At 40.8% G+C, this 24,099-nt stretch overlaps 1 protein-coding gene across 4 annotated transcripts in view; it reads right to left on the bottom strand.

Annotated features, from left to right (window-relative positions):
* The window catches only part of Edem3 (ER degradation enhancing alpha-mannosidase like protein 3), a 61,405-nt gene that overhangs the window by 34,720 nt on the left and 2,586 nt on the right, over positions 1-24,099 (bottom strand). For all 4 annotated transcript variants that reach the window (XM_075988220.1, XM_075988217.1, XM_075988218.1 and 1 more), the window contains exons 2-6: positions 22,287-22,332; positions 9,108-9,208; positions 8,262-8,301; positions 4,509-4,621; positions 2,971-3,124 (exon numbers count right to left, since the gene is read on the bottom strand). In XM_075988220.1, the coding sequence (XP_075844335.1) occupies positions 2,971-3,124; positions 4,509-4,621; positions 8,262-8,301; positions 9,108-9,208; positions 22,287-22,332 (454 nt within the window). The remainder of the gene's footprint in view (positions 1-2,970; positions 3,125-4,508; positions 4,622-8,261; positions 8,302-9,107; positions 9,209-22,286; positions 22,333-24,099) is intronic.

Here is a 24,099-nt window from a genome sequence, read left to right as displayed (position 1 = left end):
TCCTTCCACCAAGTGGACCCTGGGGATCAAACTCAGATTGTCAGGCTTAATGGCAGAAGCCTTTATGTGCACTGGATCACCTCACCAATCTCCATCATGACTTTTTATTTTCGTTCTGAGACTCACTGAGTTTAACTAGAGCTGCCCACATGAGTATGGAGCTATCCAGTGGAGCATGGGGAACTCCGCAGTGGCTACACCACTGAGGACATTGACTCCCACCTCAATATTTATCCCCTGATCAATATTTACTATCTACTGTATAGTAGATAATACAATAAGATACAAAGAAATTGATCTTTGCCTTCAAGGAGCTTAAAATCCAGACAGAATAAATAGGATGGGTATGAAAATAGAGAATATAATGGAAAAATCACAAATAAGTTCAAAAAAATTGAGGAACTGATAAAAAAAATGTGAGAAACAAGGAGATAAAATATCACTGGTTTGGGCGTAGTTGCAAATTAAGAAAGATGGCTGATCAGATCATGAACCCTAAAGGAGAACCTATGACTGTCACTGTCCTAAACCAGTATAATTCCCAACTGCATTCTCAATACTTATCCCAGTTCCCACAGACAAGCATAGCTCCCTCATATCAAAGAAGCTTCTTCATCAGGCAGTAGTGGCTCAAGCCTTTAACCCTAGCACTCGGGAGGCAGACGCAGGTGGATCTCTGTAATTTCAAGACCAGCCTGCTCTACAAAGCAAATTCCAAGACAGGTTCCAAAACTACAGAGAAACCCTTTCTCGAAAAAACAAAAACAAATACAAAACCAAGAAAACAAAAGCTTCTTCTGCAGCTAGTGGAGGCCATTACAGCAAGCACAACTGGTCAAAATGCAGAAAACAACTGACCATTGAGTGCCCAGGCCCAATCAATACATTTACAACACAACTCCTGCACCTACAGTTCAGGGAACACCATGGAAGAAGGGGTGGAAAGACTAAGGGCCAAAAGACGAGGGAGTCTTCTATATATGACAAGGAAGCTACCTCTGAAATCTCAAGAATACAATTGCCTAAACAAGATCCACAGATCTTCTGACATTCTAGCATAGATGGAAAAAAATTTCACAAGGATATGCCTAGATGAGGAACTACAGAAAAGTAACAGCTGTTAAGTTAAAAAAAAATGAAAATAAAACAAAAACTAAAAGTAAATTCAATATATTGCATATTGCTTTAAATAGTTTTGCATCTAAGTTTAGTAAATTAAAGGAAAATGACCAGTTAACAATGCAATTATACTAGTAAACAAAGAAATTCTCAATTTAAAATGACTGTATGGCGTTGATGTCACACGCTTCCTAAAGCAGTCTGGTAATACTCAAAGTCTTAAAAAGCATTTCATACTTCTTTTCTCTAGGAATTCATGCAAAAGGAAAAAAATAAAAAACCTACAAAAAGGAAGTATGTAAGATTGTTTACAAGAGAGCTATTTAGTATTTAAAATACTAAACCTGGGGCCAGGGAAAGGGCAGTCAGTGCCGCAGCATAGGCATGAGGACCTTATTGGGGGTGGCAGCATGCTCCTATAACCCTGTATTTGTATAGGCTCATACTAGCCTAGGCAAACTAATGAGCTCTAGGATCAGTGAGATCCTGTCTCCAAAAAAACAAAGACTGAAGAAAGACAGCCAACCTCTACCTCGTCTCTGCACCCAACCTGCCTTTCACAGACACACGCACCAACTCGTATGTATATAAGCATGTGCTCACACTAACATACATACAGTGTGCACATACAGAAGAAAAAAAAGGAAAAATATCCAAACTAGAAATTTAAATCAAAAGGGGTTTAACTCTAGTCTTTCATTAAAGAAACGTGCCAGGCGTGATGACTCACATGGTGGGAATCAATGGAAGCACATACCTGGCTCACGCTGCTCAATGACACTCGTCAACCATGATTCCTAACTACAGAGAAGGAGCCTGGCTGGACTATACTCTCAGAGAAGCTACGTCAGGCAGTAGAGAGCATAGGCCTAAAAGAATGCAATAAACAAGTCCCTGGGGGTTTGAGAGAGCACTAGGTATTGTTCTGAGTGGAAAATAGTTTCACTGAGGTACAGGAGCAGGCTGGTTGGAATGAGAATAGCCCCATAGGCTCACATTTGAATACTTGGTTCCCAGCTTTATCTGAGCATTATCTGGGAAGAATCAGGAGGTGTGGTCTTGTTGGAGGAGGCCACCACCCCTGTGTGCTCTCTGCTGCCCACCTGACGTGCCAGCTCTTGCTGCTGCCATGCCTGAAGACTCTGGTATGATGGGCTCTAATCCTTTGAAACCATAACCTAACTAAACCCTTCTAGTTTTCTGTCATGTGTTTGTCACAGCAATACAAAAGGAACTATCAGAGAACACCAGTCTACTGCCAAGCTGTAAAGATTTCTCAATGTTAAGGGACACTCAATGGAGCAGGGAGAATGCAGAAGTTTTGAAAGCAATTTAATAAAAAAAAATGTTTTAGTAATTCTATTTTCCCAAGTGTATAATAAGCTCTGTATAATAACCACATTTAGAGAGTGCAGAGCAAGTGGCCCACACTGCAGCCCCTTTCCCCTAGTCTGCCCTCCACAGGCTGTGAGGGTCACACCCAGACACACCCCTCCTGCTGGAGCTTTTCTTAAGCCTGCTGCACGGTGCCTGCTCCTGACTGTCTTGCTCCACACCTCCCTCTTCTGGGAGAGTAGCACCTTCCCACTCTCACAGCCACAACTCTGGCCCACACTGCAGTCTGTCTCCTCCTGCAGCAGATCTACAGACACACTGAGGCCAAGGAAAGCTTATGCTAATCTAATCTTCACGTTGCTCAAAGTTAGCCAATATATCAATATAGCTTTGCTGCCAGCTTTGATGCATCTTTTTCCAGTTTCACACGGGAGAGGAACGCCTCTGATAATAGGAATTCATCCTGTAAATGACACAGAAGTGTCAAGAGAGTCACACTTGTTCACAGTGACTTACTCGCGGATAAGGAAGGCCACTGGTAGTGTTGAAAGCTGGTAAGAGTCTGTAGCCCAGCTGCTTTGCCATTTGGAGAAGTTCATCATTATACCACTGCATGTATTCACCTTTTTCCTTCAGCATGATCGCTAGGGAATGTCCACCTAAAAGACCCCTAGGATCAGAGACAAAATATTCCCTGTAAATTAATCACACATTTCTTTACAAGCTATACCCAAGAGGGTGTGAGCCTTTGTCCCCACAAAATGCAAATAAAACATAAGGAATGGCTACAGAATAATTTAATTATTTTTTTTGCTGGCTACTCATTTTATGACAAACTATTATCATAACATAGCCAACATATGAAAAACAACAACAACAGAAACATTAGGGGCTGGAAAGAAGGCTCAGTGGGTAAGAGCACTTGCTACCAAGGCTGCAGATCAGGGTATGAACTACATTAGTACAAGTTGAGAACTGACTCCTTCCTACAAGTTGACCTACATGCACCTCCCCACAATACAACAAATAAATAAATGCAAAAAAATACAAACTAATATAAAGTACTTAACATTCTTAAGTATCTTAAAATTTTTTTAACCAAAAACATACTAGATATCACATGTATTTTAACAAACAAGCCAAACGTTTTTAAAATAAATTTAAAAATTAAAAACAACTTTATCATCACTAAGGATTAATAATCTCTAAGGAGCAAGGACTTCTTACATTTAGTTGGAGAGCAGCTCACTTTGACAAGGAGATGGGACAGAGAATTACTAAAGCTACCAAACATAAGCTTACCTAACAGTGGGATGAAATAATTTTATAATCTCAAACTTTAACCCTCAAGGGCATTTCCGACTGCCTGAGGAGCAAGACTGTTAACTGAGTTTCATCTGGCTTCTCTGCGAGGCTCCTGGCTAATGCTGACTGGCCAACTGTGGAGGCTCCTGGAAACCTCACCAGCCGTCTGGGTCTCTCCAAATACCGGATGTGTGTGTTACAGCATAATCCAAGGTTATCCCCATGGCTGGTACACAACAGTCCAGATTTTATCTTCTTTGCAAGGGAAAGTGTTGAGAGGCCTCACTCTAACTCAGGCTGGTAAGGGACTAACTGTGTGGCCAGGCTGGACTTAAGACTTCTTACTCTGCCACAGCTTTTAAAGCGCCAGGATCATAAGCCTGAACCACCATGCCTGGATTTCAATTTATGTATTTATATTTATTTATTTAGTAAAACTTTATGTTTTGGGGTGTTTCAGCGGCATGAATGTCTGTTCACCATGTGCATGCAGAGTCCTTGGAGGCCAGAGGCATCAGATTCCTCTGGGACTATCATTGGTAGTGATGGGCCATGTGGGAACTGCGACTTGCACCTGGGTCTTGTGCAAGCGTAGCTAGTGCTCTTACTGTTGAACCATCTCTCCAGCCCCCCCCCCCACACACACACAATTTTATCTTTTAAGCATAAGAAACTTCTTTACCACCTTCAGAAATAATCAGCCGGAGCTTCCCTACATTAGCACTATAGCTTTAGTGCTGCACACTTACCCAAGGACTCTGATGTTCGTTTCAAAGACTGACACAACTACATCATTATCTAAATTAACATCTCTTAACACTTTCCTCACTGCGTCTTCAAATTCCTTCGTTTTGTTTAAAACCTAGGAAGTGAAAAGAATGAAATAAGTCTTTTCTACCAAATCAAGAAAAAAAATTATACTCAGAATGAGACACTAAGTTAATGTTAGCATACTTGAAGACTCAGAAAAATGATGCAACAAAATAATATACCCTTAAGTATTATAAAAAATGTGATAATGTGTAAAACTGAAAATGTGCAAACAATGGAGCATCTTTACACACTGACAGACTTCCAGGGCTCTAAGGGACCTATCACAGGAATTTAGAGTGGACTCAATACAGGCTAGACATCTCTAAGCCCAAAATCTGAAATCCAAAATGCATCAATCTAAAATTTTTAGGTTCTGAATATTTTGTTGGCACCACTCAAAATGTTATAGATTGCAAGCATTTTAAGTATTCAAGTATTTGGGGCTGCTGGATCAGGAATGTACAGCCTGTACAGACTATGACATGTTATAAAACACAAACTTCTAGAACCAAGTGATTCAGATAAAAAGATTCTTTTTCATACTTAGATGACAGTCAGGGATATATAGAGAACGCTTTTCCTACTTCTAGTTCTTCTTCCTTAAACATTGTACATACTTGTATACATGCATACATTGTCCATGACCTACAGCTAGAGCCACATGAGAGGTCCTCTGCTGGAATCTGGCTCCTAAGTCAGACCAAAGGAAACATCCTCCTGCTCATCAAGCATCATCTTAGCAACTAAGCTCCTTTGGGCTGAGGTGGCTCAGTGGGTATAGATAGGCACTCGCTGCCAACCCTGAATACCTGAACTTAATCCCTGAGAACCAACCCCTGCAAGTTGTACCACATAGTGTGGTACTTGCACCCACATACATATACACACAGAATAAACAAATACGTGTGTGTGTGTGTGTGTGTGTGTGTGTGTGTGAAATAAGAAATTGCCAACTCCAAAAGAAAGTACTATCTTCACCTGACTAAGTCTAAGCCACCCTATGCCACCCTTACCCCACGGGTATCCCACTGGTTAAGGACAGGTTCTGGTGTGAGTTCTCGTTCTTTAACCTTGGTGACTTGTGATTCAAGTCAAGTTACTTCCAACTCTGAGCATATTCCTTCATCTGTGAAGGAAGGAGGACCTACTCCGTAGAGCCATTTTCTTAAACGTGGTCATGTGTTACAGTACTTTAGCCAGAGTGTCTGACGAAAGTACTGATTTTCAATGTTTAATATCATCACTATTATAATCACGCAGTCTAGACTCATGACTCAACTGAAACCTCTGTGAGTTCTTGGAATGAGCTCCATGCAAAGGGGTCATTGTCATTACAAAGGCGGCTTTCATTTTTCCATCTAGGAACACGATTAAATGCTATTTAGAGACGAGATGCAGTAAAAGAAGCTTGCCTTTGTTTAATCTTCCCTCCATTCTTCTAATCTGTTTCGGTAACTGCTGCCTTTTCAGATTCACAGTAATCAGACTTAAAGGTGCAATGTTTTAATGTCTGATTCTATGACAACAGGGTGAAACTAGTATTTAAACATTTTAAATTTAAAATTCCAACTATGGCAAGAGAAACTGACTTAACATATTATGTTATAAACAAAATAAAAATGGCTGGGTTCTGTACACTAATCACAACAAACGCTGGTAGTATTTTCAAATTGTTAAATCACAAAATTTAAAAATAATCACCATTTAAAAGGCAGATTCAATTAGAAACACTAATACTTGCATTGATAAAAGCATGCAAGATAATACCCCCACTCTAAGTACAAGAAAACCTTTGAAAGTACCCTACTTTTCTCCAATTCCACTTAAAATCAAAAGAAAATACTTAAGAAAATGATTAAAGATTCAAAATAATTTGTTCATCTCCACTTCTACATGATCTGTAGTTACTTTGGTTATTCCCACTTGAAAAGACTGAAATAAAATATTTTATAAAGTAGTATTTCATTTATTGTGTATGTCTGTGTTTGTGTGTAGGCACACATGTGCCACAGTGTGTATATGTGTCAGAGGACAATTGGATAAGTCAGTTCTCCCCTTCTGCCATGTGGGTCCTGCTGGCCAGGTTGTCTGGCTGGGTGATAAACGCACCTCCTGAGCCATCTCACCAGCCCTCAATTTGTATTTCTAATTATATCCCAAATAATGCTGTCCTTATTAGTCCAGAACTAGTAATAACATTAATAGTTATAGCAATAAAATTAATAGTATTACTTGAGAACTAATTCTTTAAAAATATTATCTTCATAATAATTTGTGGTTACCCAATAAGAGAAGTTGACAGATTTCTAAATATAGGAATGTTAGGCAGTCTAGAACCACCTTATCTCCTTTATGCCTGAAAATATTTTATAAGACAATAATAACTGAAGTCCATAGTAATGAAAATAAATTAAGACATTAAGATAGAAACAAGAGGGCATCTGCTATCTGAAGGAATGAGCAGAACGAAAAACAAGTGTCGGCATTCTCCAGGGTTGTCACTCACTGCTCCTGCTCCTGACCGCCCCATGCCGAGCCCTGTGCCTCACTCAGCTAGTTACACAAAGCACATCCTCCAGTCTCCTAGGTGACAGCTGTAGCTTCCCAGGGACTGAACAGCTCCAGAACAGATGCTTACATCTGCTGAGATATTTTGTGTATGTTCTCTCTTTTCCCTACGATACACAAAAAACTAGGGACCACTAAATCAGAAACACGACATCTAACAATATCTTTGTATTTTTATTCATCTTTGCTAAGTGAAGTTGTGACTTTCAAAACTCTAGTGCAGCGGAAAGGTCTAAGCAATCCACTTTCACCGTGGCTATAGTAACGTCAGAGGGAAGCAGGACTAACCCTCGCCAGAACAATCAAAGAGCAGTAACCTGAGTGGGTTATTTGTCTCTTTGAATGTCAGAGGCACTCTCTAAGCTGCTAACATGGTGAGATTTCTGTTTCAAAATTAAGAATGTGTGGTGGGGAAAATACAGGAAAACTATCAGGAAGGAAAAACTTCCTGCTACTTGAAAGATGCCTTATCTTGTTTTGTTCTTGGTTTTAATCAGCACTTGGAATGTTAACTTAAAGTGCACGCTTATCCTTAAAGAGAACCATGAATCACGCCACATTCCACGATGGTCTTAACGGTCCAATGATAAAACACTGGACAGACAGTATTTCAGCATCATGGCACCTGAATCACAGTCTCGCCCCTCTACACAAACAACTCCAAAACTAATACTCATTAACATGATTTCTATAGTACATGGGTTGAAAAAGAGAGCCAAAATTCGGCTGGGGAAAACAAGGTTTGCTTGTAAGCACAGCATAAAAACTTCAGCATCATGTGGCATATATGATACAACAAGAACAAAGTATTTTTCCAAATTACATTCTTTCAAAAGCTTTAACCTCCTTGCCCAAAGGCAGGGGAGATGTGAGTTGACACCTTGATAAATTACTTGAGTATCTCCACTATGCTACATGATTGCATTTGACAATAATTTGACTTAACTCAGCAATGTTATATATTATGTAAAGTTCAAGCTTTATTGAGAAGTAAAGATTTGAACATCTTAAATTCTTATGGCTTCTATTCCATACATAGTATGCTGGTTACATTTATATTACTTGAGTGTGGATATCATGAAACTTATAAAATAAGCAAGTCCAAGAAAAATGGAACTTACCACCAGAGTATCCAAAGAATCGATCAGTGTTAGGGAAAACCTAAGAAACAAGTGTAACAAGATACATATAACACTAGAACTTGAAACGCTTCATCCATGTATGTGTAAGTTGAATTATCCACATCCTACTATAGTTTCTAGTAAGCAGCTCCTCCATGTATCTACAGTGCACCGTGATCTATAAAACAACCCAGCAACCTGAAACATCCTGGGTATCTTTGGGGGATGTATTGAAACTGCATCGACTCCTTTTAAAACAAACAAAACACAGAAGCTCAATGTTAGGGGTCCAATCCCAGCATCACAAATAAATTAGTAATTATCAATTAAAATCTATCACATAGATGCATATGTAGTGGCCCCTTAGAACATGATGATGCCCGCATGTACATTTTACAGACATCAAAGTTACATAGTTCTTTTAACATTACACCCAGTTTAATAAGCTACCAATTCTCAGATATTAAGAAATAAGTTGCTTTTTTTTTTAAAAAAAAGGAAGGAATAAAAGACCTTAATAAAATATTTAGGGAAGATTTTCTTTTCCTTTCTTTTTTAAGGCATTCTTTAAAACCTGGTCCACTGTGCTAGCGAGAGGACTCAGTAGGTAAAAGTACTTCAGTCCCCAGGATCCACATGGTCAATGGAGAGAACTGACTCCTGAAGGTTGTCCTCTGACCTCCACCACGGCACACATGTCCACATGAACACACAATACACAAACAAGTGATAAAACAGAATTTAAAGTTGGCAAAGCCCCAGAAATGTGGCTGTCAATTTTCTCTCCAAGTGGGGCCTGGCTACTCTGACATGCCATGTTAAGTTAAGCCTCATGCCCATACTCACTTTCCCAAGGCATCATCTACATCACCCCGGCTCGGCTCCTGGCCTCGGACGCGGCCTCTACAGGTTAAAGGCATGAGTTCATCGGCTGGGTAAGCATGTTCCTGCAGAAAAACCTTAATAAGTCACTAAAGAACGGGAGAGAAAGCATAAAGGAAAGGACTTAAAAGGTGGACTAGCTACACAATTTGTGGACAACTGAAAATGTAACGCTTACTTGGAAAGAAGCATATTAAAATTTCTTTTAAAAACTGCCAATGTGATTTCCCTCCTGGAATCTTACTCTCTAGAAGTTACCACCATTAAGACCAGCCTTCAGTCCTTTAGATTTATTCATGTATTAATACACTCAAATACATGCACATGTATTATTTCAAACATTTCTTTTTGAGACAGGGTCTCACTATATAGCCTACGTTGACCTGTTACCCACAATTCTCCTGCCTTAGCCTTCTGAGAACTGGTATTACAGGTACATACTGCCATGCCCAGATAAGAGCTGGGACTTATTTTTATTTTTAACGTTTAACAGAACACAGATCAGTTTAATGGCTCTGACGGATCACAGTCCTTTCTCCTGGTAACGAATAGTAGTAGGGATATCCGGGTTTCTCCTATTTATATGTACGTGTATTGTTTGTGTGCCAACCCAGCGCCTGAGGCATATGAGACAAGCAAGCACTCTACAGTTACTGACCTACATCCAGAAACTGCATTCACAAACAGGTACTTACTGTCATCTATATCACTGGTCTCAAGTTTGTTTTATATTTTACTCAAAACACAGGTACCCCTGTGGTTGTTTGAATGAGAAAAATATTGGCTCATATATTTGAATATTTGGTCCCCAGTTAGTGAAACTGTTTGGGAAAAATTAGGAGGTGTGGTCTTGTTGGAGGAGGTGTGTCACTGGGGCGTGCTTTGTGTCCCAAAACACACATCAGGCTTGGTCTGTCTGTTTCTCTCTGTAGGCAACTTTCAGATGAGATGTGAACTCTCAGCTTCCGCTCAAGCCCCACGCCAGTCTGCCTGCCACCATACTCCCCACCGTGATAATAATCCTCTGAAACTATAAGCAAGCCCCAATTAAATGGTTCCTTTTATAAGTTGCCTTGGCCATGGTGTTTCATCAATGGCAATCCAACAGTAACTAAGAGAATCCCACCACCCCAGCATGTTGGAATGTTTCAGAAATACTTTAATAACAAAGTGAAATTGTAACTCATATTTATTTTCTACCCTCTATCTATACATCAAGGAGTTTAGTTATTTCAACAATTCTCTGAGGGAAATTCAATTGTCTTCATTTCACAGGGAAAACCAGGACCCAGGAAATAAGTAAGCCTAAGTTGAGCAGCCGACATGATGAATTCAAAATTTGAAGCTTGGTCACCGGACTCAGGAGCCCATACCTTTACACCCAAAACCAGCTCCTCAGAAGGTTGCATAGTACGGATACATTTATTTATTCCCATATGTATGACATGAAGAATGATCGGAAAACATCTGTAGGCACAGTCACCTTTCATACATGTGTGATTTCTGTGACTCACTTAGAAATAGATGAATCAAGGAGATATTGAATTTTTGATAGTTACTACCAAGCAGGATATCAATTTACAATTTACTCTTATCATTTGAGATGATTGATGCTCTGCAGTTTGCCAATCTCCTGGGTTAAAAAAAAAAGTCTCAAGTTTGAGCATTAATAAGGATACACACCTTCTTATATTAGCCACTCTGGAAAAAAGCCTATTTATACGCTACTAATGGCTACTTCTATTGCCAAAAGAAACTCAATTAATATGGTCTGTTATATACAAGTAAATATCTTTTATCCTTTCTTTGTTTAGTTTTTAATTTCTGTTTGCAGTGTTTTCACTATAAGCTTTAAGTATGTAGGTAAATCTATTCATTTTTTTCCTTCATGGTTTCTGGTTTTCAGGAATGCTCTGGGCCCTAGAAACATCACACACACACACACACACACACACACACACACACACACAGAGAGAGACAAATTTCATTACATACATACATATACACATGTATATTTTGTTATATATACCTATACACACATATATACACACACATACATTGTGTTTTATTTATATATATATACACACCGATACACACACATACATATGCATATACACACTACAATTAAGTATTTTCTCTAAATGGAATTTATTTTACTCTTAATGTTTAATGCTATTTGTTCCTCAAAGGCCAATTTTCTAAAGTCTACTTTTTAAAGAATTCATTCTTTCCCAATTGTATGAAGTATCAACCAAATTATTGATGTAACTTAAGAAACTGGTTGTGACATAAGGGCCAAAGATGTCACAGAGAAAGTAATCCTGCAAAGGAAATTCTAGACATATTTCATGATACTAATGGAGCAAAGTATCAAATGCCCGCTGGTCATCCAGAATTAGAAAGGAACGCAACACCTCCCATGCCTGGGAAGGTGCTTGTCCTGTGTTTTAAAAAAGCAAGTACTGCCTATACCTCCAGGAAGCTCTTCACACAAACAGCAAAGGCCTTAGTTTCCAGTTTTTAATACTTTAAATATTAAAAATATTTAAATTAATATAAAATTAAGTTTACTATTTTTCATTTTTATCCATAACCAGAAGAAAATTTTGATAAGGACTGTGTGCTTGGTGTCCGGGGTCTCTACTTTCTACATGCAGTGAGTCTGGAGTCTGGGTAACAGAGATGTACAAGAGGCATGTAGAGATTCAGACACGCAACTGGGAACATTTCTGTGAATTTTAAGAATTAAGAAGTATACAGGCGCCAGATAGAGATGACACACGCCTTTAATCCCAGCACTTGGGAGAAAGAGGTAGACAGATCTCTGTGAGTTCGAGGCCAGCCTGGTCTACAGAGCAAGTTCCAGAATAGCTGGGCTATTACACACAGGAACCCTGTCTTGAAACAAAAACAAAACAAAAAAGAACTCCATGGGCAACTGAGCAATAAAACAAGCCACACAGCACACACGGCACACACACAGCACACACAGCACACACACAGTACACACGGCACACACACAGCACACACGGCACACACGGCACACACACAGTACACACACAGCACACACACAGCACACACGGCACACACAGCACACACACAGCACACACACACACACACAGTACACACACAGTACACACAGCACACACGGCACACACAGCACACACACAGCACACATGGCACACACACGGCACACACGGCACACACACAGCACACACGGCACACACGGCACACACACAGCACACACGGCACACACGGCACACACACAGCACACACGGCACACACACAGCACACACAGCACACACAGCACACACAGCACACACACAGTACACACGGCACACACGGCACACACGGCACACACACGGCACACACGGCACACACACAGCACACACGGCACACACGGCACACACACAGCACACACGGCACACACACAGCACACACAGCACACACACAGTACACACACAGCACACACACAGCACACACGGCACACACGGCACACACGGCACACACACAGCACACACACAGCACACACACAGCACACACGGCACACACGGCACACACACAGTACACACGGCACACACACAGCACACACGGCACACACAGCACACACACAGCACACACACACACACACAGTACACACACAGTACACACAGCACACACGGCACACACACAGCACACACGGCACACACACAGCACACACGGCACACACACAGCACACACAGCACACACACAGTACACACACAGCACACACACAGTACACACACAGCACACACGGCACACACACAGCACACACGGCACACACACAGCACACACGGCACACACACAGCACACATAGCACACACACAGTACACACACAGCACACACGGCACACACACAGCACACACAGCACACACACAGTACACACACAGCACACACGGCACACACACAGCACACACGGCACACACACAGCACACACGGCACACACACAGCACACACGGCACACACACAGCACACACAGCACACACACGGCACACACAAGGCACATACACAGCACACACACAGCATACACACAGCACACACAGTACACACAGCACACACGGCACACACACAGCACACACGGCACACACACAGCACACACAGCACACACACAGTACACACGGCACACACACAGTACACACGGCACACACACAGAACACACACAGCATACACAGCACACACACAGCATACACACAGTACACACAGCACACACGGCACACACACAGCACACACGGCACACACAGTACACACACAGCACACACGGCACACACAGCACACACACAGCACACACGGCACACACACAGCACACACGGCACACACACGGCACACACGGCACACACACAGCACACACGGCACACACGGCACACACACGGCACACACGGCACACACGGCACACACGGCACACACGGCACACACACAGCACACACAAGGCACATACACAGCACACACGGCACACACACAGCACACACGGCACACACGGCACACACACAGCACACACGGCACACACACAGCACACACGGCACACACACAGCACACACGGCACACACAGTACACACACAGCACACACGGCACACACGGCACACACACAGCACACACAGCACACACGGCACACACACAGCACACACAGTACACACACAGCACACACAGCACACACGGCACACACAGCACACACACAGTACACACAGCACACACGGCACACACACAGCACACACAGTACACACGGCACACACACAGCACACACGGCACACACAGCACACACACAGCACACACACAGTACACACACAGCACACACACAGTACACACACAGCACACACGGCACACACACAGCACACACGGCACACACACAGCACACACGGCACACACACAGCACACACACAGTACACACACAGCACACACGGCACACACACAGCACACACGGCACACACACAGCACACACGGCACACACACAGCACACACAGCACACACGGCACACACACAGCACACACGGCACACACAGTACACACACAGCACACACGGCACACACACAGCACACACACACACACACACAGCACACACGGCACACACAACACACTACTCCTGGAGACTTTCCACAGAACTCCCAGCGAGTGCGCACAGACTGCAGTGCCGTGTCTTCAGGCCTCTGAAGGAAAGAAAAGAAAGCAAGGCTGTACTAAGCATGCAGGCTGTTCTCAAGTAAGGGAGGAGTAAACCCGGCAGAGAAATAGAACACCTCTGGGGTTTCAAATCCAGAAAACTTCCTGAGCAAACCAGTCAACCAAGATGATACTTAAAAGTCAAAACTCAAGAATGAAGAAACTGAAGGGGAAAAAAAAATCAAAACTAGGAGACAGAAAATCTCGTGGCTCAACTCCCCTTGAGTAGATCTAGCACTTTGGGAATTGTTCCCAGACCACAAGGCAAATGTTAGGAACCGCCAATGCTCTGTCAAGGGTCTCAGCTTTGTAGATGGAGAGATGGATCGGCAGTTAGACAGGATTTGCTGTCTGTCCTGGCTAGTTCTGTCAACACCACACGAGCTGGCGTCTTTTGGTACGGGGGATTCTCAGCGGAGTCAACGTCTCCAGAAGATCTGCCTGGGGCAAGTCTGTAGTGCATTTTCTTGATTACTGGCTGGTATGAGTGGGCCCAGCACACTAGGGACAGTGTCACCTGTGGGCAGGTGGCCCTGGATGGTGTAAGAAGCTGGCTGAGAAAGCCATGGCAGAACAAGCCAGTAAGCAGCACGCCTCTGTGGCCTCTGCGTTGGTTCCTACCTCCAGTTCCTGCCCTGACTGCCCTGGATGACAGACTACTCTGTTATGATTAAATAAAACCTTTCCTCTACAAATTGATCTTGTTTGTAGTGGTTTTTTGTTTGTTTGGTTGTTGGCTGGTTTTTCCAGACAGGGTTTCTCTGTGTAGTCCTGGCTGACCTGGAACTCGCTCTGTAAACCAGGCTGGCCTCAAACTTATAGAGACCCACTACCTCTGCCTCACGGTTGGTAGTACTTTCTGAACCTCCAGCTTTCTCATGTGCAAAATGGAAATAAAAATACCTCTTCACTGGCTTGTTGAAGTGACTAGATGAGAAAATACATCAATATATGTCAGACAAAGAAGCTGGTAGGAGGGAGATCAGCCTGCTGGGATTAAAAGAGTGCACCACCACCTCCTGGCTTTGTCATAGTGTTTTATCACAGCAATAGAACCGGACTAAATGGCTGCTCTTCCAGAGGACCTAGGTTCAGTTCCTAGTATTAAGAAGGTGGCTCACCACTACCTGTAAGTCAAGTTCCAGGGATCTGACACCCTCTCTGGCCTCCAAGGACACTGTATGTACATGGTACACTTAGATACATGCAGGAAAAACACAACACTTCTGTGCATAAAAATAAACCTTTTTAAAAATTCTCAATTTTTCTGTATACTTAACTTTGTGGTTACAGTCAACAACACTGTTCTATTTCTTAGCCTACTTTTCAGAAAAATAGAATGTTCCATAATAATTCATCCTGAGATGATTCTAGGCAACAAATATTTTTGACATAATTAGAATTCATATACAATCATCACATTCTGAATTTCAAACTATATTTTTAAAATTTTAATAATACACAATTTCAGCATAAATTCCTAATTATTTTTGTGTATCAATCTCAGTACAACTGATTCCCCAGAGTGTTTATAATTTTCTTGCTTTGCTTTATATTTAATACATGTAAGTTATAAATATAAAAAAAAGCTCAAAGTTTTTTTTAATATTTTAAAGTTATTTTGCAAAAAGACAACATGTTAATTTTATGGTAAAAAGTTCCTTACTATTTTAAGCTATTGTTTTGAAACCTGGTCTCCAAATTAAATATAAAAATTCAAACCCTGAACCTATGCAGATAACAAAAATATCCACAGCAAATACAAAGCAGAATAATCAAAGTAACTTTGACCTAAGGTTTAAATATACTCCATGCTCTTTGTCTCAAGATTAAACATAAAAATAAAGCCACTGTCTTCTTTCAGGCTAACCACAAAGCACACTGCAGAGTCTCAGAAGGGCCAGAGCAAGGCACACGTGGCAGCACACAGCTGCAGCAGGCTGGCTGTGAGCGCTGCAACTTCTCTTCTTCACAACGCGTTGCCAGAAAAGGGGAAACAGTCATGAAACAGACCAAGAGTCACGAAAAACATAATAATTATGACTCAGAAATGAAACTCAGGTGACAAGAGTCTTGCAGAAACTAAGTAGAGAATGCTCTTGATTAGAAACAGAGGAGAAAAACCAAACTAAATATTAGACTCTCAATTTACTATAGCTTCGAGATAACAATTTAGTTATAAAGTCAAGTCAAAACACCAGCCCAAAGAGGTTTTAGTACCACTTGTAATTAGATAAAGGGAAGACATTTTATTCTACTAAAAACAACTAAAATCAGTAACCATATGATTGAGCCTACATAAGTGCTGAGGGGAACAGTATTCATGGATTAAAGATTTAATATTAAGAAATCAGTTCTCAGCTGGGTGGTGGATGTGCATGCCTCCCAGCACTCAGAAGGCAGAGGCAGGCAGATCTCTGTGAGTCGACAAGAGTTAGTTCCAAGACAGACCCCAAAGCTACAGAGAAACCCTGTCTCGGAAACCCCCCCCCCCCCAAAAAAAAAGGAAAGGAAAGGAAAGGAAAGGAAAGGAAAGGAAAGGAAAGGAAAGGGAAGGGAAGGGAAGGGAAGGGAAGGGAAGGGAAGGGAAGGGGAAAGGGAAGGGGAAAAGGGAAGGGGAAAGGGAAGGGAAGGGGAAAAGGGAAGGGAAGGGAAGGGAAATCAGTTTTCTACCCAAGCCTGGTATGAGGACACACACCTGACACCTGACACCCAGCACTTGGATGACAGAAGGAGGAGGATCAGAAATTCAAGGTGGTCTTTGGTTACACAAGTTCAACATCTGTCTTAGAAAAAGAAAAAGAGAAAAAAGAAATTCTCTCCAAATTGATCTACTGATTGGTGATTGTTTGAATAGAGCTGGCAATATGGTTTTGAATTTTACATAGAAACACAATAAAAAAAACTAAAATAGTCAAAAACAATCCTAGAAAAGAAAAACAAAGCTAGCAGATTTACACTGCTGAACTGAGAACTTAGCACAAAGTTACAAAAATTGGGCAAATGTGATATTGGTCTAAAGCAACGACAAACAACACAAATCCTAGAGAGACCCCATCTCCCCATCTACCTCCCTACCTACCTGGTCAAAGCATTTCCTCACACACACAGGCGTCAGAGTAAGTAAGCAGGGACAAGCATTTATCGCAACAATGGTGCCACATAACTAGACACTCACACCTTTATCTCATCTATGCAAAATTAACTCAAAATGAGTCTTAAGTCTCAGTGAATAAACTAAAGTTATAAAAACATCTAGAAACAAAAAAAGAAAAGTTTTGTGAACATGGACTAGGAAAGTATTTTTAGGAAACTATAAAAGTATAAATCTTTTTTAAAGTAAAAGATTAAATCATAATTGGTCACATTTTAAATTATTTCTAACATCAATGTTAGAAAAATTAAAATTCAAAAGAAAGAAAAATTAAAATTCAAAGTACAGACTGTAAAAAATATCCATAAAACATGATAAAGGTGTCCCATCTAGGTTATAAAATAATTTTTACAACGCAGCAATAACCGGACAAAAGACTTGATTCTAAAATAAAAAGGAAGCCGAGCGGTGGTGGCGCACGCCTTTAATCCCAGCACTCGGGAGGCAGAGGCAGGCGGATCTCTGTGAGTTCGAGACCAGCCTGGTCTACAGAGCTAGTTCCAGGACAGGCTCCAAAGCCGCAGAGAAACCCTGTCTCGAAAAACAAAAAAAATAAATAAATAAAATAAAATAAAATAAAAAGGAAAATTGTAACAGATGCTTGACCCAAAAAGATACATGGGCATAAAACAAATGTATGGGAAGCTTTTCAACAGCATTAGTCACAGAGAAACACGACCACACACCCACTGGAAAGGCTAAAATGAAGAGACTGGAGAGCACCCGTCTTTGAGAGGATGTGTAGTAACCGAGCGCATACACTGCTAGTGGGAAATGCAAATGAAAAGTCTGGCAGTTTGTTCTAATCTCAAACTCACACTTACCAGATGACCTAGCACCCTTCCTAAAACATTTTTTGTTTCTAGATTACTCTTTTTAATGAATAAACGATTAAAAAGAAAAATTTTGTGTAGTTTCAGATAGGAAAGATGATATTCTAGTGACAAATGCCACAGAACTGCATTCCTAAAAAGGACTAAAGTGGTAAATTGCGTGCTGTGAAATTAACTTTTAAAGGGGGGGCAATACTAAGTAGATGGACATAAATCTGGAGATCCAAAGTGACTGCATTTTAACTAGTCAGCTGGATGTGATGGTGCCAACTGTAATCCCAGCACTTGAGAGGCTGATGCAGGAGGATCACAAGTTTGAGGTGAGCTCAGAGTCATTCTGTACCACATATGGAGACTGTCTCAAAGCAAACAAACAATAAGACTACACTGATTTCAGAATCAAACTGAAAGTGATTATAGCATTAGGAGGATTTTACTAGTAGAAGGAAACGATACTTTCCAATTCTTTCCAATCTTATCTGTAATACTTAGGGGGGTCTAAAAAAAGTACACTTTTTGCTAACAACAATTTGCCCAGAGAAGCCAGGATAAACACTGGGAGACAAATATCATAATCATAACCATCATCACCATCCTCCCCAGGTTCTCAAGGGTGGCCCTGATACATATCATTGTATCATCTGCATTAATTTAGAAACTCAACTGAGCACAGATATGCAAAACCTGTTTCTAGAAGCCACAGAGTGACTATAGTCTAGGGTTAAATAAGATTATGCAACAACTGCCAAAATAAACATCAAATTCCATGTGATTTAGGGAAAAGAGAAAGCCATCTGTGCAACTAATTCACCGAGAATAAACCACAGTCTGATGGGGACTAAGGTTTGTCAAATGATCCTTATACTATCAATAGCTATGCCAATAACAGAGTCAGAAAGTCTCAGGCTAACTCCAAGGATGGCAGAGATGTAATAATCTACCTGGAACTGGCAAGACATTCTATCAAGAAATAATACACAGAGAATCTTGTATTTCATAGCAGATAGAAAACTAAGCTTGAAGAGCACATGCCCAGACAATGAAGGACGTGTGAGCTCTCAGGAAGTTCTCTGTTCAACCTAGAAACAGATGGCATTCAAATCTACATGGGTTTTTAGGAGAGAAATTTCTCCCTTTTTGGTTTCTGTTTTTTTGTTTTTCTTTTTTTTTTGAAACAGGGTCTTAGTCCTGGTTGGCCTAAAACTTGATATATAGACCAGGCTGCCCTGGAACTTGTTGTAATCCTCCTGCCTCTGCCTTTCAAGTCCTGGGACTAGAGGCATGTGATACTACATTCAGTTTACAAGAGAAATTTCCATCTCTGATAGTAAGTGATAATATCAGTAGCAGTTATACACAGTGCTTTCTACTTGCCAGACACTAGTTCTAACTAGGCCATCTGTATAGAATGACGACAGTCATGCCTGCACAGCACTGTAAGGCAGGTAAAGGCCTGGCAGGCTCAGAGATCAGGTTAGATCAGGTTAGCCCTCCCCCTTCCAGGCTGGTAAGTGACAGAACCTCCTCAGGGTCAGGGTATCCTCTTCTGTGGTCATAACTACACTATAATGTCCATTTTTGTAAAATGCCATTTCCTTCCCGTGGCAGCCAAGACGGTCCAAGAAAGTGTTGTAGCTGCAGAGCCGGGTGAGGAAGAGCACTGCGACAATAGTGAGAAGCGAGGACATGCTCTCTACATTAGTAAAGCCGATCGGGGAGCAGGCGCCTCACATGGAGCACAGGTGACCAATACAAGGAAGTTCACAGACCCTAAAATCCTCCACAACTTTCAATTTTAAAAGAAGTTTATTAATTTTTTTCTTTAAAAGGCAAGATGTATTAAATAATCAAATGCAAAAACATTTGATTTCATTTTCACAAGAATTCAATTTCATTCTTTAAAAAATATTTAATAAGCACTTAGGTGTTCAAGTACTATGCTAAACATAAGACATATAAAAGCTGACTATTAAAAATTAAAAATAAAGGCCTTGTCTCTGTTCTTAAGGAAAATCTATAGTCTACAATAATCCTTTGCAACTATCCTCATTTTACAAGACCTAACACAAGGGAGTGAACTGATCAGTTAAGAACTTAAGTGAACAAAAGCCAACATAGAATTTGACATCTAAGTCATCCAACCCTAAAACCTACATCCTTGAAATTCCTCTCATTTCAATATATATATAGTTACTAATAGCAATATTACACAGTTAGGTCATATTAGTAATAAGGTCAGAAAGCTTGTGAGGGCTGCCCTCAGTAGCCACTCTGCCACAAACCCCATTGAGTATGTATTGATATAACTTTCTGCTATTTACCGAAAATGGGTAAACTATTAAAGATACCATACTTTATAAAGAGACGTACCTAAGTACCTCAGTAGAGGGCCCCAGAAGCATGAAGAGATGAGTTCAGATTCCCCAGAACCCACACAAAAGCCAGGCATGGCCATTCATGCCCATCTCGGCACTGGAGAAGCAGAGACAGGAGGACCCCTTGAGCTGCCAGTCTAGCCAAACTGTGAGCTTCAGGATCGGTGAGCAGATGTAAGGTGCACAGTGACTGAGGAGGATACCCAGTGCCAATCTGTCCTTCATGCATACACAGGAGCACACACACACAAATATACACACACAGTAAATGAATAAAACTTTTACACAGAGGGCTTTAAAATATGGCCAATTCATCTAGCTGTTTATCATTGCTCAGCTCTGGAATCAAAAATTTACTTGTATGAGCTGGCTACAACTTGAGGGTCCTGTAAGGGGTCCATCTGATTATCTCTATACCACTAGCCTAGACTTGCTAAATTAAACAAAACTAACAAGTAGTAACAGATTTTGAAAGGAACAGCTACAGTCACAATGAGTAGTAAGTTTAAAATCGCGTTTTCAAAGTTTACATCCAACACATCATAACCATCACAGTCTAGAAACACTGAAAAGTCAAACTTGACTCTAAGCAAGCACTAATAAAAGAGAAAAAAGGCTATCAAATAGGAGCCGTGTTTAAACCATAGTCGAGTGGTTGCGAGCACTTCTGCTCTTCCAGAAGACCTGGTTCTTCTTCCTAGTACCCAGTTTGATATCTCACAACCTCCTGTCTCTAACTCCTGCTCCTAGGGTTTGATACGTTCTTCTGGACTCTGCAAACACCCACACATGGCGTACACTCATACAGACATATAAATATAAAATACAAAAATATATAAAGAGGGGAATAATGATATAGATATATAATGTATCTTCCTTATATAAATGAACATGGATTCACTGAATCACGTGAAAAGTATCTTAAAAATAATTAAGTTAGCTCTATGCCAAATTTTGCTAAGTATATTTAGTCTATAATCATAAAAGAAGACCTCCTGGCATGTTTTAAATGTAAAAACAAGGAGATGAGAAGAAACTGATTAAAATATTTACAAAATTACAAAAATTTATATACAAAGCTTTAACTTTTAAAATCTGCTTCCTATTTTTTCTTCCCTAGAACCTTTCGCCCTTTGCAGTGGAAGCTGCTACTTCATCTTTCAGCACCTCTGAAACACTCTGAGACAATGGATCAGCAGAAGGTGGATGCTCTCAATTCAGAATCCACATAGTACCATGTGACAAAGCTGGGTAAGGGGATCTCTTGTGTAATGGTTTCATAGGTTTGTAAAGCAATATAGTTTTTCTTAAAAGACACCCCTTAAAGCCAGAGACAACATCTTTTCCCTGTTCACCTACACACATTTTCAAATGCTGCCAGCACCTAAGTAAACTGCTTAAATACAAAGTTTTATGCTCTGGTTTCAATTTCTTACCTGTTGAATAAACTGATTCCCTAAGAATCACCACCAGGAATACTCTGCTAGCTTACATTTGTCCTGCTTTTTTAAAGTTTTCTTTATAAACATGCATTGGTAATTGAGGTTTCGAATCTCCCCGCTGTGGACAGGCAGCTCCTACAGATGGAATGGACAGACGAGCTTCTCACTCACCATATAGTTGCCATAAGCGTGATCAAACATTTCCAGGACTTGATTTCTAATTGTGAAAAAACAGAGAGGGAGAAAAGTTACATATATTCTATCAACTGGACTTCAGGAACACAATTTTCCTTCATAAAAGCACACTAATAAAAAAATAAAACTTTACTTAGAAGGAAACCACAGAGGGAGAAGTTTTTATTACCTCAGCACAAGGGGTGGGGCCAGACCTTTACTACCCTAGTCCTAGTAATTTATATAAAATTGCCGGGGTTCTTTTCTAAGAAGACTATTGAATGACCCATGTCATAATGCCAGAGAAGAAAAGCTGGTTTTGAAAAGAACATTATAGATATTTAATGCAATTATGTAGCCTATTCTTGGAGAGGGATGTTTCTAGACGACTCCTCAAAGCAACAATTATTAGTACCATTTATTGTTTTTTTTTATATACTCTGCTAAGGGGGTGGAGTGTATTACACTAATATGAACTAATATTTTCTCAAGCCTATGCCTTTCCCATTAAACTGAGTAAAACCATAAATGCCCAGTTTAAGTCCATACTATGTCTCATTTCCAAAAGATACACTTTCTGGAGTACTCTGCTCTCTTAAAAACACTCTCAAAAAGTAGAATTCACTTCAAAAACAAAAACTTGACAGCTCAAAGGGAGACTTATAGCTTCAGGAAGCTAGGGCTACAGGATCACAAGTTTAAGATCAGCCTGGGAAGAGGGAGGTAGCAGAGAAGGGAGAGAGAAAAGAGAAGAGAAGAAAATCTTTCTCTAAACTCCAATACAGCTGTTTAAAGAGGAGGAGTCAGGCACCCGAACCAGGTTCACTCCGGCAGACCCCACGAGTCTCACAATGATGCATACTCATGACCAGAACCCGAGTGCTGTTACAAAAGCTAATGCTGAGAGCAAGCCAGGGCTGAATCCAATCATCAGCAGAGGAAAACAGTGAAACAAGGGGATCCTAGCTCTTTTCTTCCCAAAGTCCACTTACTAAAATCAGGACTAGAAAAAGAAGTGAAGAAAATGTTTTCCTTCCTATTATATATCTTGTCATTTTCTGAACAATTCAGAAATTATGAAATGCTGATAATAATAAAGGCAGCAGGCAGAGAAGCTCTAATACCCAACCCTGGTTATCATGACCAGCAAGGTTAAGTACACTTCATTTTGTGACCTAAATTTAAATGGTCCTGACAAGTTTTTATAACTATTTTAAAACACCTACTCATTAAAAACAAGACCTTGGCTGGCAAGAGACTTCAGTGGGCAAAGGCGCTTGCCACAGAGCCTGACAATCTCAGTTTGATCCCAAGAACCCACTTGGTGGAAGAAGAGGATTGAGTCCTGTGTGTTGTTCTGACTCCATATGCCACGGCACACACGCAAATGTAATAAAATAAAAAGACCTCCCTACTGCTGTCTTAGAACATCATAAGTTTACACAGATCCAAGGAATTTCAGAAAATTAAGGAGTATCTTACGGAATCCCTCTAGACACTCATCTTGCAAATGATAACGATCTCTTCAACAGCAGCAAGGCAGGGCCCCACAAAACCTGTGAACACTAACCTAAAAGTGGGATACGCAAACTCTCTTCCCTGAAGTATGATAAACGGTTCCTATCAAGAAGCACAATTTCCTGTCACTGGGAATTCTAGAGACCAGAAGTGCATCGAAGGTGGAAAACTCCAACTTGCTAACTCAACTTTGAGAGCTATGAATTTTCCAGATTATGGGTAAATTATGATTGCAAATGAAGACACACTTACACCATTGCAACATGCAATCAGCAAGTTCCATGACATAAAC

This window comes from Microtus pennsylvanicus, chromosome 10 (assembly GCF_037038515.1).
Source record: "Microtus pennsylvanicus isolate mMicPen1 chromosome 10, mMicPen1.hap1, whole genome shotgun sequence".
NCBI lineage: Eukaryota > Metazoa > Chordata > Mammalia > Rodentia > Cricetidae > Microtus > Microtus pennsylvanicus.
This window is presented reverse-complemented; position numbering and strand designations above follow the sequence as displayed.